At 37.7% G+C, this 15,091-nt stretch overlaps 1 protein-coding gene across 1 annotated transcript in view; it reads left to right on the forward strand.

Moving 5' to 3' along the window:
• The window catches only part of LOC106719402 (serine/arginine repetitive matrix protein 1), a 67,175-nt gene extending 52,729 nt beyond the window's left edge, over nucleotides 1-14,446 (forward strand). The window contains exons 2-6 of the mRNA XM_045678654.1: nucleotides 8,050-8,184; nucleotides 8,429-9,154; nucleotides 10,340-10,438; nucleotides 10,604-10,993; nucleotides 13,759-14,446. Coding sequence (XP_045534610.1) covers nucleotides 8,050-8,184; nucleotides 8,429-9,154; nucleotides 10,340-10,438; nucleotides 10,604-10,993; nucleotides 13,759-14,136 — 1,728 coding nt within the window. The 3' untranslated portion in view covers nucleotides 14,137-14,446. The remainder of the gene's footprint in view (nucleotides 1-8,049; nucleotides 8,185-8,428; nucleotides 9,155-10,339; nucleotides 10,439-10,603; nucleotides 10,994-13,758) is intronic.
• Nucleotides 14,447-15,091: the final 645 nt, after the last annotated feature.

Genomic DNA, 15,091 nt, shown 5'->3' on the forward strand with positions numbered 1-15,091 from the left:
TCATCTGTAACATAGAAGACATTATGTGGAGAAAACGCCGCGTTACCGCACATGCGTTGACGTTGTTAGTGTGAACAAGCTTAATAACGTAAGCGAAGTAGAGCATTCGTTGGTTATTGTTGCCACAGTGGTGCCAGTTAAAATATATATAACGACGGTACTTCCACGTAAAGCTCCAACATTTAAAGCAACATTGTTTTGCATTGCTTCTTCCACGCAATGCAAAAATTTAAAACACTAACTGTATAGAATTATAACTAAAGCGATAATAGACTAACCTGACCTACTTTTGTATTAAACCGACCCGGTTTTTTTAACTTTAATGTATTTAAATGTATATAGATAAAACATGTAAGCGTTCACTGCCTTGACCAAGTGGTGTAGGTTGTGATCACAGATTTCCATTTTACATTAACAACTGCCATTATTGTTCAGATTAAAAAATAGCAAAATTTATCAGATAGATAATCTGCATCTTAACAATAAGTATCATCTGATAGTACTAGTTATCACATGTGGCCAGTGCAGTATTGCATTTTGTACTGTACTGTCTGATTTTCTGCTCTCGTGTGAAACCGCAAAGCTACTGTCCTCGTTCGTTGTCCTCGCTTCATCGAAATGTAATATTATGCCGCGCTTATCCAATTACACTGGGACATGTTTGTCGATTTCGAATTGTAGGATATGCATTTTGTAATCATAGGATGTAGGAATCGGATGCCAATGTGTCATGTTGAAGAATATAATCTTCTATTACTATTCTAGTGCGATTAATAATCTAGTGTAGACAAAGAAATTCTCTCAATGTAGGTGTTAAAAATGCAAACGGTGATTATAGATATTTTTTTTATATGTATTGAAAAAACTCTAGCGCTTGAGCACGATCTCACTCGATAAAGTGATGATGTGGTCTAAAGATGATACGCGCTAGTTTTGTAAATGCCTATTCACTCTACTCTTGAAGGCCTCTACATCGTACTTGGACAGAAAAACTGACGCCGGCAACTTATTCCAATCCTTTGCAGTACTCACAAGGATAAGTAGAGATCATTAGTAGTACTACATTGTTATTTCTATCAACGTCCTGTTTGCCTCGTCTTCGATTTATCCTTGAAAAACCATAAACTACGGTGCTTCTTTTTATTAAGTAAAAGAATAAAATTAATAATGTGCAGTATTTTTTATTATAATGCAAAATACATATAAAAGCTGTCTTGACACGAATACGTCTAATTAAATGTTAAACGTTGTAATATTTTCGTTTCTAGTAAAAGCGTGCCTCATGTAACTGTACATTTAAGGCATTTCACCGAGTAATTTATCATTCTAAGGTGTAGTTATTACGTCGAAAGTGCCGTTAAAGCGAAGTCTGTTCGCGTCTACGTTTTGCATATTGTTACGTATTATCACGGAGGGAAAATAAACAATCGGAGCCGCTTTGCTGTCGTCAAACGTCGCGGCTTAATGACCTGTCGCATTAGACTACTCTGACGCTGACTCACGTTTGTGTGAACACAAAATACATGTAGTGATGCTTCAAAAACGTTTAAGGCGTTTTAAAAGTAGGTAATAACTAAAGATGCAAAGTTAATACTGATTTTATGGTACAGAATTAGCTAAAATCAAACATAAAAAGTCACAGAAAATGCATCTTAGGAACTCTATCTTACATTTCTAATATGTCGTCAGCCTCACCGAGGTGCGCGAGCCTACCCTATGTAAGGGGTCTATGTGGATTGGTTGATTTCATGCGTATCTTTGAATTTTTTCTCAGATATGTACAGATCGAAAAATACTAGTATATGGCCGGGAATGAACTCAAGTAGCTCCGTAGATTACAAGCCAAGTACTTAACCTCATATTTGTTTCAGATAATGTCCATAAAAGTATTTACTAGCACCATTTTGTTTGGTTTACAACAGCGTCACCAACGACGTTCATTAATTACGTATCACGCTTTCGCGCCTTTCGAGACTTGAACGTAAACTTATCAGTTTTCGTGTTCGCGTTTGCGTTCGCAAAAAGTAAGTAACCGCGTGTCGAACGAATCATTACCAAGATGACTCACATAGACTTCCCCCTAAACGGGTTTCGAGTAACCGGAATTGTTTGTACGTTGCGACTGCGCATGTTTGTAACTTCGTAGTTAATTAAGAAAGGAAAAAAAATATGGACGTACTTTGATGTTTATTGTTTAGTAGTTAAAATTCAATGCTAAAATGTTAAATAGCATTATACCTACAGAAGTTATGTGTGGATTTTATTATATATATATTGTAAGATATTTGATGCAAAAGTGTTTTAAAAGAATTAAACTAACAGCGAAATAATGAATTTAACTCTACTTCATAATAATCCTCGCTGTAGTATAAACTCAAACCGAACGTAAGTAAACAAAAATGTCAGACGTTCCGCAATGACGGATGGAAAGAGACTGCCTCGAGCAGCAGCGCACGCTTCCTTATAAAACCTTTTGTGAGACTACCCTCAACAGTCCTAACACGGCCTCTCCTGACTGGAGGACGTCCTCGTCCTCCTGTACTTCTTTGCAACTTTGCGAACCATAGGCACGACGTTTGCATAGTTCGTTTACAACAACATAGTGAACCATAGGCACGACGTTTGCATAGTTCGCTTACAACAACATAGTGAACCATAGGCACGACGTTTGCATAGTTCGCTTACAACAACATAGTGAACCATAGGCACGACGTTTGCATAGTTCGCTTACAACAACATAGTGAACCATAGGCACGACGTTTGCATAGTTCATCTACTCAAATGACTTCAGCACATGACATAGGCACGACGTTCGCATATCATGTGTCATCTACATATGCATAACATAGGCACGACGTTCGCTTATTACACACATGTCAGATACATAACTACTCGTATAACATAGGCACGACGTTCGCTTATTATACGCAAGTAGTATCACACAATCGTTCGTATAACATAGGCACGACGTTTGCGTGTCATACGAACATAAGATGTCTCACTGTTAAAAAAAAAGCAGAGCATGTCTCGGGAGTCCACTCCCCTCACCGTGGCACCATGTAGGGCAAGCGTCCCGCAGTCCGTCCTCTCCATGATATTAATGGCAACCCGCAGGTTGTCAGTCCTGAAAATACCCTATAAGCATCTCCTGATACAGAACGTCTCACATTCCGTTCACAATCTCACTTCTGCAGTTGGGTATCCCGCAGTCTACGCAACGCAGAGCATCTCGACAATACATGGACAAAGCAAACTGAACTCAGAAAGGGCATCAATGACTATTACGACATAATGACATCCATCTGACTCAGGCAAAGGCTTTTAATCTTATCACGACTCGGCCTTACCTGACCCTCACTAATGAACTGATCGAGGTATTCAATTTCAGTCTTAAGTAAAGAACACATTTTTAAATTAATTGAAAAGTCTGATGTTGACTTATTTGGCATCAAAACTTGAAATATAAAAATATTGGTTCGATCTTACCGCAGTACAAATTGAATAGATCGTGTCCACAATCCTTTCTGCTGTGAAATACACAGACAGCGCGTTCGCCTCAATACCCACATATTCCCATGCAGAATAAACGGCTTGGTCCACGCTACCCATGTTTCGTGAACACTGGTACGATTCTGATTTCGACTCAACTTACTGCGACTACAACGATTATCACGGTAACGATCTGACATTTTTCTCTTTGCATTTATTTTCATGAAAATGCAAACACAAACACAGAGTGAGCAAAGTGGATAGAATCACGCGGATCCTATCCCACTTCTGATGTAAGATATTTGATGCAAAAGTGTTTTAAAAGAATTAAACTAACAGCGAAATAATGAATTTAACTGTACTTCATAATAATCCTCGCTGTAGTATAAACTCAAACCGAACGTAAGTAAACAAAAATGTCAGACGTTCCGCAATGACGGATGGAAAGAGACTGCCTCGAGCAGCAGCGCACGCTTCCTTATAAAACCTTTTGTGAAACGAACTTGTGTTGTGTGTTGTGTTGTGTTGTATTTTCGTGAAAACAAATACACAATTTTCGAAAGTATCCTATAAAATAGTGTTAGGATCTTATTATTAAGACGTTTCGTAGATACGAGTGAAAATACGCAAATTAACCATCTCGTACTGTAAAATAATAATTATGTTGTATGTACATTAAAATTTTATAATTCTTTTTAATGTATAAAATAAACATCTTTAAGTGAAACGGGTTTGTTTAATAAATTCACGCGATTACGCGACGTGACAAATATTACGAAATGAAATGAAATGCGACTTTGTTAAAATAACACTTTTAATAAGGAAGTACGTAATAACAGCACAGTAGCACGGGTCAGTATGTTTATTCATAATATCTCGCAGTTGAGATAACTTAAGGACGTCAAAACACGCTTAATTGACCAAGTTTCAACGTACTCAATTAAATTATTTTAAAACTGTATAAAAATATATAATATAACTAAACTTATAAAATATGTTCATAACCAACCGTATATGTTTTAGAAATCTAGGATTCTTAAAATTCTGTAACCAATATCGTTTGTAGATCCACTAATAAAAAGCACGCAAAACAACGTTTGGTGGATGCATTTGTATTTGTAGTTTACTGTATACAGTGTTATCAGTACTTATGATGTGTCATCGGCATTTAAGCCTTGTTATCGCTGATAACGAAAATGTTTTGTCGAATTTGTTACCAACATTCCGTTATACATATTGATTACGAAAACGTTTTTAGTTTACCTTTCCACCGGTGCTTCTGAGATATAATTGGAGATATTTTCTGCGTATTTGGTGCATGTTGTTTTACGGCATTACTTTTTGGTTCATCGGCTAAACATGCAAGTGGACATGATCATTTTAGCTTTCTCAGAGGATCGAAAGAAAAAAATCCAGTATAATCTCCTGGACTCTCGCATACAAAGTTTTCTTTTTGAACATAATAACATAGCACTTTAAGTACGTCTACGTCCACATTGAGAGTTTAACATGACTGAAAGAGATGAAGTTTGCTTTAAGAAACATGTCCTAACAATGTATTCTTTCTGTGTTATTGTTCAACATCTTATCGAGATTTTGCGATTGTCACGTATGCAATCACTACTGGAACCTTCTTATACTTCATTGTTATCAGATGAGGTGTTAAGAAGTACGGTTTTTTGTGTTAATACATTTGTATGGGTAGACAAATAGGTCCTGAATAATTAAAAGAAGTGATTCCATATTAGGCCGTAAACACACACTGTGGTAACCACTTAAACTAACGTTTAACGCAACGTTCTAGAGCAGTTAACAGTTCAGAAGTACTTACACGTTGCACCGATTGAACAAATGACACGCGTGCCATTATTGACACAATATTTTGGGAACACCACTGATGACAAAATCCTTATGCACTACGGCAAAAAGTATATAACCGCGCCATGCGAAATTACACTATTAGCACATACATTTCTCAATCTTCACCTGTTTTGATTTACTGTACTTTCTATTATTAAATACCCTGCAATTATCATAGTTGGGTTTGCAGGAAGGTTATTGAGGTTAATAATGTTGGGTTAGTTAAGAAATTGCCGCCGTAATAACTCGTAATTTTGTTCAAATCGCTAATAAACCTTGCAAGTTGTAGACGTTGTTCGTTGTTCGTCAAAGCGGTTCCAATTTACAAGCCAAACATTGAGAACGCTGCAAACTTTTGAAATTAATTACAGTGCAGGTTTATTAAATTACTTTGAATACGCATTTAAATAATATAGGTTTTATTTACACCAACTTATGGTTACACGAGAAAATGAATTAAAAGTAAAATGTATATAGTTAGTTTGAAAAATTCTATGTTACAAATGTATGTGTAAGTCAAACGAATTTCATGATCTGAAATAAGTTTTTGTATGAAATTAGTTTGAAATTGTTGCATATCTCAAAAGGTAATAAATAAGTCTGAAAGATTGTGTTCTGACAAACTACAATTAAACTTTTTTTATTGTAATTCTTATAAGTATATCGGCACTTGCAGTACTTAAGGCTGTACAATAACAATAAATAAATCTATATAAATAAAAGAAATTCGTGTTAGTTACACTATTTATAACTCAAGATCGGTCGAACTGATTTAGCTGAAAATTGGGGCTTAGAACTAGGAGACGGACATAGGAACTTTTTAATCTTGTGTGCATTTTCTTTATTCCGCGCGTACGGAGTCGCGGGTAAAAGCTAGTTAACAATAGTAAACAATTATTAACAGACGCCAACACTAATTCGTGAGCAAAATAAAGAAATACAAAAAATCTGTACTGTTTTGTTGATGGAATACATTACTTTCTTTTAATAAATAATGCATTGCAACGGTTACGCAATGGAGAAGTTTCAGTAGCAATGGAAAAGTCTTTTCGAGCACAATTATTACGGTGTAATTTATAATTTAACGATCTAATAAACTTAAATTGTATTAGTAAGGAAATCGAAATATAATTAGTCTTACTGATTTAATAATTTTACGACAATCCTATCGCGTTAACGTTTTGGACACCGCTATACAAACATGAAATTGATGGCAGGAATGGCAATATTGTTTTAATACATGTGTTACGACAGTGGAGACTCAGTGTAAAACAAACCATTTAGTTCACACTTAGAGAAATGTTTGTGCGCACATTCACAATGCGCCTGCGCAGGAACAACAGTCCGGGGCGTGCGCAGTCGGCCGTACGACAATTTTCCGGCCCGTGGCCACTGCGACACCACTTGCACTCACTGTACTGAGCAGCTGCAGTACTCCGATACAATCGACGATAAAAGTGCTTTTTGATTAATTTTATAACTATAGACGTTTCAGGTTCAAATGTTGTATCGACAGTAAAAAAAAATTCATTAAGGATAGTCTATAAAAGATTAAAATATTCACTGAAACTAAAAAATTTCTATAATTTAACATTATATAAAATGAAAACATAACATACAAAGGAAGAAAAAAAAACGTTAGTTCTGTCTCCTTTTTCCCTGTAGAAGAAGTAAGCCTAATTAAATATAGGCTACGCTATACACACGTATTCTTAAACGTACTTCCTTTTGAACCATATCGAGTCACGCTATAAATAACGTAGTAAACTGGTATATGTACCTGACTGTACCTGCCGTTAACGTGCATAATTTTTAGTGTATGCTTCTAACGAGATAATAAAATTAATTATGATGAACGGCTATATAAAAATTAATTTTGCTCGTTTGTTTACAGAAGCATCTCATTAAAAATATATTTTATAATAGACGCATTTACAGTTCATGCAATGGAATTGTTTATCATGTAGGGTGAGTATTAAAAAGGTGCATAAAAGAGGGGGCCGTTAAGTGTCAATAGAGGTCTATGTACATGCATACCAACAAAAAAAAATCTGTTTGTGGTTTCTGTATTTAGTTTATTTCATTTTAGAATTTAATTAAAATACACGCAACTTTACAGATTGATTTGATTTTGAAATATGTTTTTTTTCTAACGAGATCGCAATTTGACGGATCTTTTCAACTAATTTTGTAATTGGAATCCATGTCAACATTAAAAGGATTTTAATTTATTAAAGTGCTGTGAGTATCGTTTTTACTAAACGGTTAACCGTACTGCAATCAATCCTATAAATGTAACGCATTAAATTGCTTTTCATAGACATTTGTGAAAGTTATAATTGTTTGTTTATTTCGCGGGGATCCGAAACTAAACTGGAATTGTTAAAAATGTAAAATGTCTTAATTTTAAAATATAAAAAATCATTATGGCAACAACAGCTGCATCCTTTCATATTTTGTAAATAAATTTTACATCCTTTGTAACGCTAATACGGGCATGCGGGTTTGCTAAAAATGTAATCAAAATTTGACTTTTTGTTCCGTAATTTTAACGTAACTAGACGTGGAGTTTCAGAAAGTTTGTCACCTACGTCTTTGATACAAGTTCTTCGTATCTTGTTTTTCCCTCCATTGAGACGTCTTTGTTTTCTCATTATATTTGTTTATTGGTGTAATAAAATGTGGTGTGTTGTGTTGCAGACGGGCGGCGCGGACAGCGGCTCGGGCGGATCGGGCGGGTCGGGCTCGGGCATGGACTGCTTGCAGCTGCGCGCGCAGCCCGGCCCCTTCCACTACCTCATCTCGGAGCAGGCTAAGTCCTTCGTCGCCTTGCAGGTATGCTGCCTAATACTCCTTTACCGTGTCATACGCACGATACGCACATCTTAACAAGACTGGAGCGCGACGACCGGTTGCTCTAGAAGTTTGAAAGCATGCAATAATTTAACGTCATTTATTTAAATAAAGCATCAAAATAGTTTGTATAAATTTACACTTTATTTAATTTTATTTGTATTTTTTAAGATGTAATTATCATCATGTTTATATGTAACTATATGTATTTGTTGATGTATTGCAGGAGCTCCAGAATGAGGTCGGGGCCCTGCTCGAGTTCCGCGACCTCGTCATCGAGACGTTTCCCAACCTGCGCTCCAAGATGTCGCCCTCGACGCCGGCGGGCGCGCGCAGGGAGTGGGAGCCCGGAGTGCGCGTGCGCCGCAAGCTGGCCGGCGCCAGTGATGGTCGCAAGCCGCAGCCCTCCGTGCAAGACTCAGGTTTCAGCACAGAGACCTCCTGCGGCAAAGACGCGCACTCCTCCGCTTCCGCCTCCGCATCGGCGACCGCCACCCGCTCGCGTCCTCTCGAAGATGAACTCTGGGCCCTGCTCGACACCATCCAACGGAAGGGAGTCCGGATACGGGACGAGGCGGAGTTGCTTCGGGGGGAACTGGACGAGAGACGGTCCGAGACGACAGAGGAGTCATTTGCCCGCGCACTATCCGGCGGCTGCGGAGAATGCACAGATCTCGTGCGGCTGAGGGAGGAGCGGGATGCACTGTTGGCACGTGCCGCGCAGCTGGAGGCGGCGGCAGCACTCGCCAGCGCCGCGCCCCCGCCCGTGCCTTCCACAAGCCCTGCACCCCTTTCGCCCGCCTGCCTGGGCCGACTGGACGCAACGCTGGAGCGCCCGCCGCGGACGCCGCTTGTACCCCGACCGGACTCCAAGAAATTCACGGCGATTCTCCAAGAGAGCAATCCCGTCGAACTTCAGCGCCAACTGCTCTCTTTTACCGTACAAAATCAGGTTAGTGTTTACCTGTTGCTGTTTGTTTTCCTGTTCCTAAATGAAACTTTTATAGATTGTTCTCTAGTGATCTAAACCATGACTGCTAACTTTTAATGCACAAAAAAACTCTTCATATTTGCATTGTTTACATGTAGTAATTGTTTATACGCGAATAAAGTCAACAAGAAATATCTTTCATTGATTTTATTGAAGAGAGAAAATTGCCCATTATCTAATCGAGGATTATCAAGACGTTAGAAGGTCAAATCAACAACAATTGAATGACGTCACTTGGTTAGAAGCTACTCGGCGTGCAATCGTTTCTTAACTTTTACATGTTGATATTAACCAATAAATATGTCTATAATTTAAGACAATATCTATCCAAAAATTTAGCAATCTGTTTGTTACGAATACATCAATAAGATTATAATTTGAAGCAGCGTTCAAGTACAAAGTGCTTGGTCACAGAAACATGACATACCTCACGTACGCTTCTTGTATCAGAAGATCGCCACTCGGTACATTCGGGTCCGATAAGCGACTTGTACGCCACAACCACAATGGTAATAACCATTACCGTAGGAACGTCTATTTGCATTTTGAGTGGCTACTTTGCCTTCAATTTCGTATTTTACAAAAGCGCTTATTTTTTATCTGTCGGTGACCGTGCTCTACTATAGCATGTTTTAAAATCCACCGCAATGTTTATTGTTACTTTTTTAAACTTATACCTACTCATGTTGATTCTAACGGTGTAACTATAATAAAAGGATAAATAAATAAAGGCTGACCTACCGTTGGTGTCTGAGACCACAATATCCGCTTAAAACATTTTGTTATCTCTGTTTTGTCAAAGATGGTGACAGGGATGACGATATGTTTTATACAGAGATTTTGGTCTCAGAAACCTACGGTAAGCAAGTTCGTTTTACAAGAATGAATAGCACCGTTGATGAAGATAGGTATTCGTGATAAAATATTTTGTTATATATCTACACGTTCGTCGATTATGGATACCCAAAATACTGCCTTTCTTTTACCTTCTTAATATACAGTCTAATATGTAAGCGAGAACAATATCGCGGTCTTTTGGGCTTCCCAAGTTCTACTGTATCTTAATAACAGATTATCACATGATGGAATAGTACTATAACTTTATTTAAATTTATTATAACCTGAATGGTAATGTAATGTTTTCAGGTATACTGCGAGCAACTGAAACGCGCTGCGGAGCAGAAGACGTTGCTGCTCGAGAGACTCGAGCGCGCCAACGAACTCAATGAAGACCTCAAGTTCAGAGTGAGTGTCACCAAAAATTATAGCGTAATTAAGTCATAAAATACATGAACTATACGCACGAAGCAGATTTTGGTAATACTTAGGACATATAATAGTCTGGAAACACTTTGAAAAGATCTTTCCGTGTTTTTTTTTTATAAAGAAGATGCACTTGTCGATTTTCAGTTGGAGGAGAAGAGCATAGAACTGGAGGGCGCGCGGGCCCGCGTGCGGCAGCTGGAAGGGCGGCGAAGCTCGAGCGAGCTGCACAGCAGCATGCGCGACATGCAGCCGCTCGCCATGCCCGAGCCCAGACAGGGGCACGAGCACGAGGAGGAGGAGGAGCGGCTGTCGCAGACCCCGCGCCATCGGCCCAGCCGCATCCCGCGACACACGCCCCACAAGACGGCCGCGCCCCGCCCGCCCCCCGCCGCAGAGCCGCGCCCGCCCTCCGCCCACTCGGCGCACTCGGCGCACTCGGCGCGCTCGGTGCGCTCCGCCCACTCGGCGCGCGGCCGCGCCCCCGCCCCCGAGCCCTCCGGCCTCCCCGTCCGCCGCACGCCCCCCCACGACAAGGTTCGCCTCAGAACATTGTGGAACTGGTTCCCCTTCAAAGACTCGACCTCGTAAAACTAAACCCGGCTCCGGCCTCTCGACACGACCCATCCCAAAGTGCTAATAAACCTAATAAACCCACCGTGTGACAGTGCACCAGTGACTCACTAACGCCAGGTGTCGGTCCTCCTCAACCGCGCCCCGCCGCCCTCCGCCGCGCCCCCCGCGCTCCGCCCGCTATGCCATTATGTCGATCGTAAGTTTTTTTACGTTTTCTTTTCGTTTTTCATTATGATTACTTTTTTTTTGTTAAGTTTAATTTTTTTATCGGTTCAGTTCGACGGTCGCTTGTTTAACCTGAATCGGATTAAGGATTATTTTATTTCATGAACGCATGAGATGATCCGAATAGAAAGAAAAATTGGTTATTGTTAATTTAATCTGTTTGTTACCAAATAGTACCAAATTATTTCTACGATTTAAATGAAGGTCACCTCATGTCTCGTTACGTTCTCGGTCGATCTCCTAATTAGTTAGCATGAAACCTATTTCATTTCATGTTTATTTGTTAGTAATTAACAATGTGATGGCTTTAATGTTGTATGTATGTCAATAATATACACATATGAATTCATTGTCATATAAAATATCTAACAAATAACGACTCGAGCTTGAAATAAATCCGAATTTTAACAAATTAAAAATAAACAATGTTAGTAATAAACAATGTATATTTCTTGCTTCAAGTGGTCGTTCATACAAAAGTGTCATAATCATTGAAATGTCATACATTTAAATAACACATTATCCATACATGTATTTTCATTGTATAAATTGCTCTTATTTAGACATAGTTATTTTAGCTTTAAGTTGATTTCTTAGCTCTTTTAAAGCAATTACACTCGAACCTGGACAAGTAAGAAACCTCTTTAAGCGAGTCAATATCCGGTTTCGACGAACGACCTCCAAAAGCGAGAAACTCGGGTTAAAGAGAAACAAAATGTGACGAACCTTTGGGTTTTCCCTTATCCAGGTTTGACTGTAATGTAGTGCATTTGTTTATGCTTGCCTTTATTTTTATTAGCGCTGTATTTTTGATTATTGCTCGTTGTTTTTTTTCTTTTGGTATGTTTGCGGATAGTTTTTTTTTTATATAAAAAAGGCTATATCTTGAGATGCAGCCTGTACTCTGTAGTAAATAGGTTATTGTAGAAATTAGGATAAATTAGGATTTTTTTTATTATTTCATGGAAATTGTACAAACACAGAGATAGTTTTATTTCAAATTAACGTTTGATATAAATTTTATTTTAGTTGTTAGTCACTACAAGGTAAGTTTTTTTTTGCCACTGTATCACATATTGCTATAAGTATGCATATTTGTTCAGTATTAGTTTTTGTTTGGTTTTTTATATGTCTTTTTTTTCGTTTTTAATTGACATAGTGGCATAACAAATACGAATTGGCTAAACACAGAGCTAAATTTTACACAACACTTGCAAACGCACTGTTGAGAAACATGTTACATGTCCACGGTAAATAGATAACAGGTTTAGTAAATATAATACAAAATTAGTATATTTAATAATTTTTGCACTTCATATTTATTTATTTAAAAAATGCTGTAATTTATTTACAGCATTTAGAATTATAAAAAAAATATAGGATTGTAATAAGTTGATTTCATTCATTGAATGATATTTGATGTTATGGAATGATTTTGCATATGTTTCAGTGAATGTATGGTTTTTATGTGTGGCATTTTTTTTAAGATTCATTGAAAAAAAATTTTTTGGTTCGTGTTACAGTTAAAAAATCATTGCGAATAGTATTAATTTAAAAAAAATCGATTTAAATGTTTTCAAGATTAAAAAAAAACTTACAAAATATAGTTTACATGTACGTTTTTATAGTTAAATATGTGACAGAATGAAATGTTTTGGTGAAATTAAAATTACTGAAGATTACTAATATTGAAAATGTCATCATAATATCTGCCGCTGATTATGAGCAATCTCATTGTTAGCCAAATCAAATTGCATCTAATAAAGTCTGTCTAAAATCTAAAAAAATATCTATGACACTTGCTCACAGTTGACGACTGATAATGGGGAGAAAAACTGCCTTTCGTTCACTACAAATGTTAGTATGATCAAGATTAGAAGTAGCACTAAATATACCATAGATATACAAAAAAACACTTTATAAACAAAGTACCAAACTTTGTAGACTGTAGTCATAACAACGACGTCAATTTCACTTAAAAAAAATCCAAAATCAAGTAATTTTTTTTAAAGATAGTTCATAAATTATTTAGTACTGAAAATGAAAAAAAAAAACTCTAGAATAACATCAAAAATTTTGACCCTTGTACCGCCCACTTAGAGGTTTCAGTTTTTTTTTCGAGATCCCGTGACATGTGTTAAATCTTCTTTGTTTGTCTTTCTTTAGTTTTACAATTTGAATACTTATAGTTTACTAGCTGTCGCCCGCGACTCCATCCGCGCGCAGTGAAAAAAAAAATGAAAAATAGATGTTGGCCGATTCTCAGACCTACTGAATATGCTCACAAAATTTCATGAGAATCGGTCAAGCCGTTTCGGAGGAGTACAGGAACGAAAACTGTGTCACGAGAATTTTATATATTAGATGACAATTTCGTGTCTAATTTTAATTTCGCTTAATAATAATGGTGTACGTTTATCTCCCCATTAGTTGTCGAACGTAATGTTGTATGTATGTATGTGTGTGTGTGTGTGATGTAAGCAATAGTGTTGTACCGACAGATGAGCGAGTGCGCGCGCGAGTCGCTGGCGGCGGAGTACGTGGCGCGCACGGAGCGGCTCGCCCCCCTGCTGCCCGCGCTCCGCACCGCGCGCCCCCCGGACCCCCCGTGCGCCCCCCGTCTGCCCCGCACGCGCCCCCTGCCCGCAGACCTCGCCCCCCACAACCTAGCCTTGGAGCTCACCCGCTCCATACTGTACGAGGACGCGGACTCCATAGACATCCACACATTGAGGTCCATCAACTCGCACGAGGACTCGCTGTGGCACGGCAAGCCTCAACAGTACTTCGAGAGCATGAACTACGGACAAGACTTCAACGATGACGTAGATCTTGTGCCGGAGAATAAAGATTTTGAAAGCGATTCCTTGGCTCAGTGAGATCGAGTATTGTTTAAGTTTTAAGTCGGTATTTCGCTTCTTTATTAATGAAATAATTTGGTGATTCGGTGATTGGTTTATTCTTGATACAACTGTCTTATTATATTTATATAATTTACCTTTTATGTACTGTTTAAATTGCAACTTGTTAAATAGAAAGGAAACATTGTTCAATGTAACTTTCGAAGCAAAGACGGATCCAGATTCTTTGAAGACCGCTGGTCGGAGTTCGACAAACGAGTCTTTAGTAATGTTTATTTTCCACTATTTGATGGTATTTTGCGTTTAATTTTTTAAAGTTTGAAATAAACGGGAACTTTGTTACTTTATATTTAGACAGTTGCAGAATTTACAAACAAACTATTTTCAGTGAAATACGCCCGACTTAAAACATTTTTATAAATCATTATCTAGCTTTTTACTGTATAAAATTTAATCATGGCCCATATAAATTTCAATAGTAATAGAATTCTGTATATTTAAATAATTTGGATGATTGTATTGATAAAGATGTTTGGGCAGTGAACAAGAGCAAGCTTTGTGTACAAAACACCTTCCATGAAAACAATGTAACATTCCAAATACTTCCGAATGTCTCAAGCAAACTGTGATAATGTCACATTTTAATAACTATGGTTGTTCTTCCTTGCATGTATTTGAAAATTGATTAAAACTAAGTTTATTATTATTATTATATCATTCTCTTTTAAGAGATTTCTATTAAAAAATATTTATAAAAAAATATTAACACGAGGTATATCATGATGCTTGTGTCAATGACCGACAATGTTTTTTGGGTTTTTTATTTTATTTTTATCACTTACTTCATCCTAAAGTTGGTAAATAGCACTTTTCCGTGGGTCCGTTTGATTTTTAATTTCGACCACCCCATAACTGTATCTAGAGGATGTTGATATTTTCAATATCCACTATGAAATAAGCGGCGCTTTTTGTA

This window comes from Papilio machaon, chromosome 7 (genome assembly GCF_912999745.1).
Source record: "Papilio machaon chromosome 7, ilPapMach1.1, whole genome shotgun sequence".
Taxonomy (NCBI): domain Eukaryota; kingdom Metazoa; phylum Arthropoda; class Insecta; order Lepidoptera; family Papilionidae; genus Papilio; species Papilio machaon.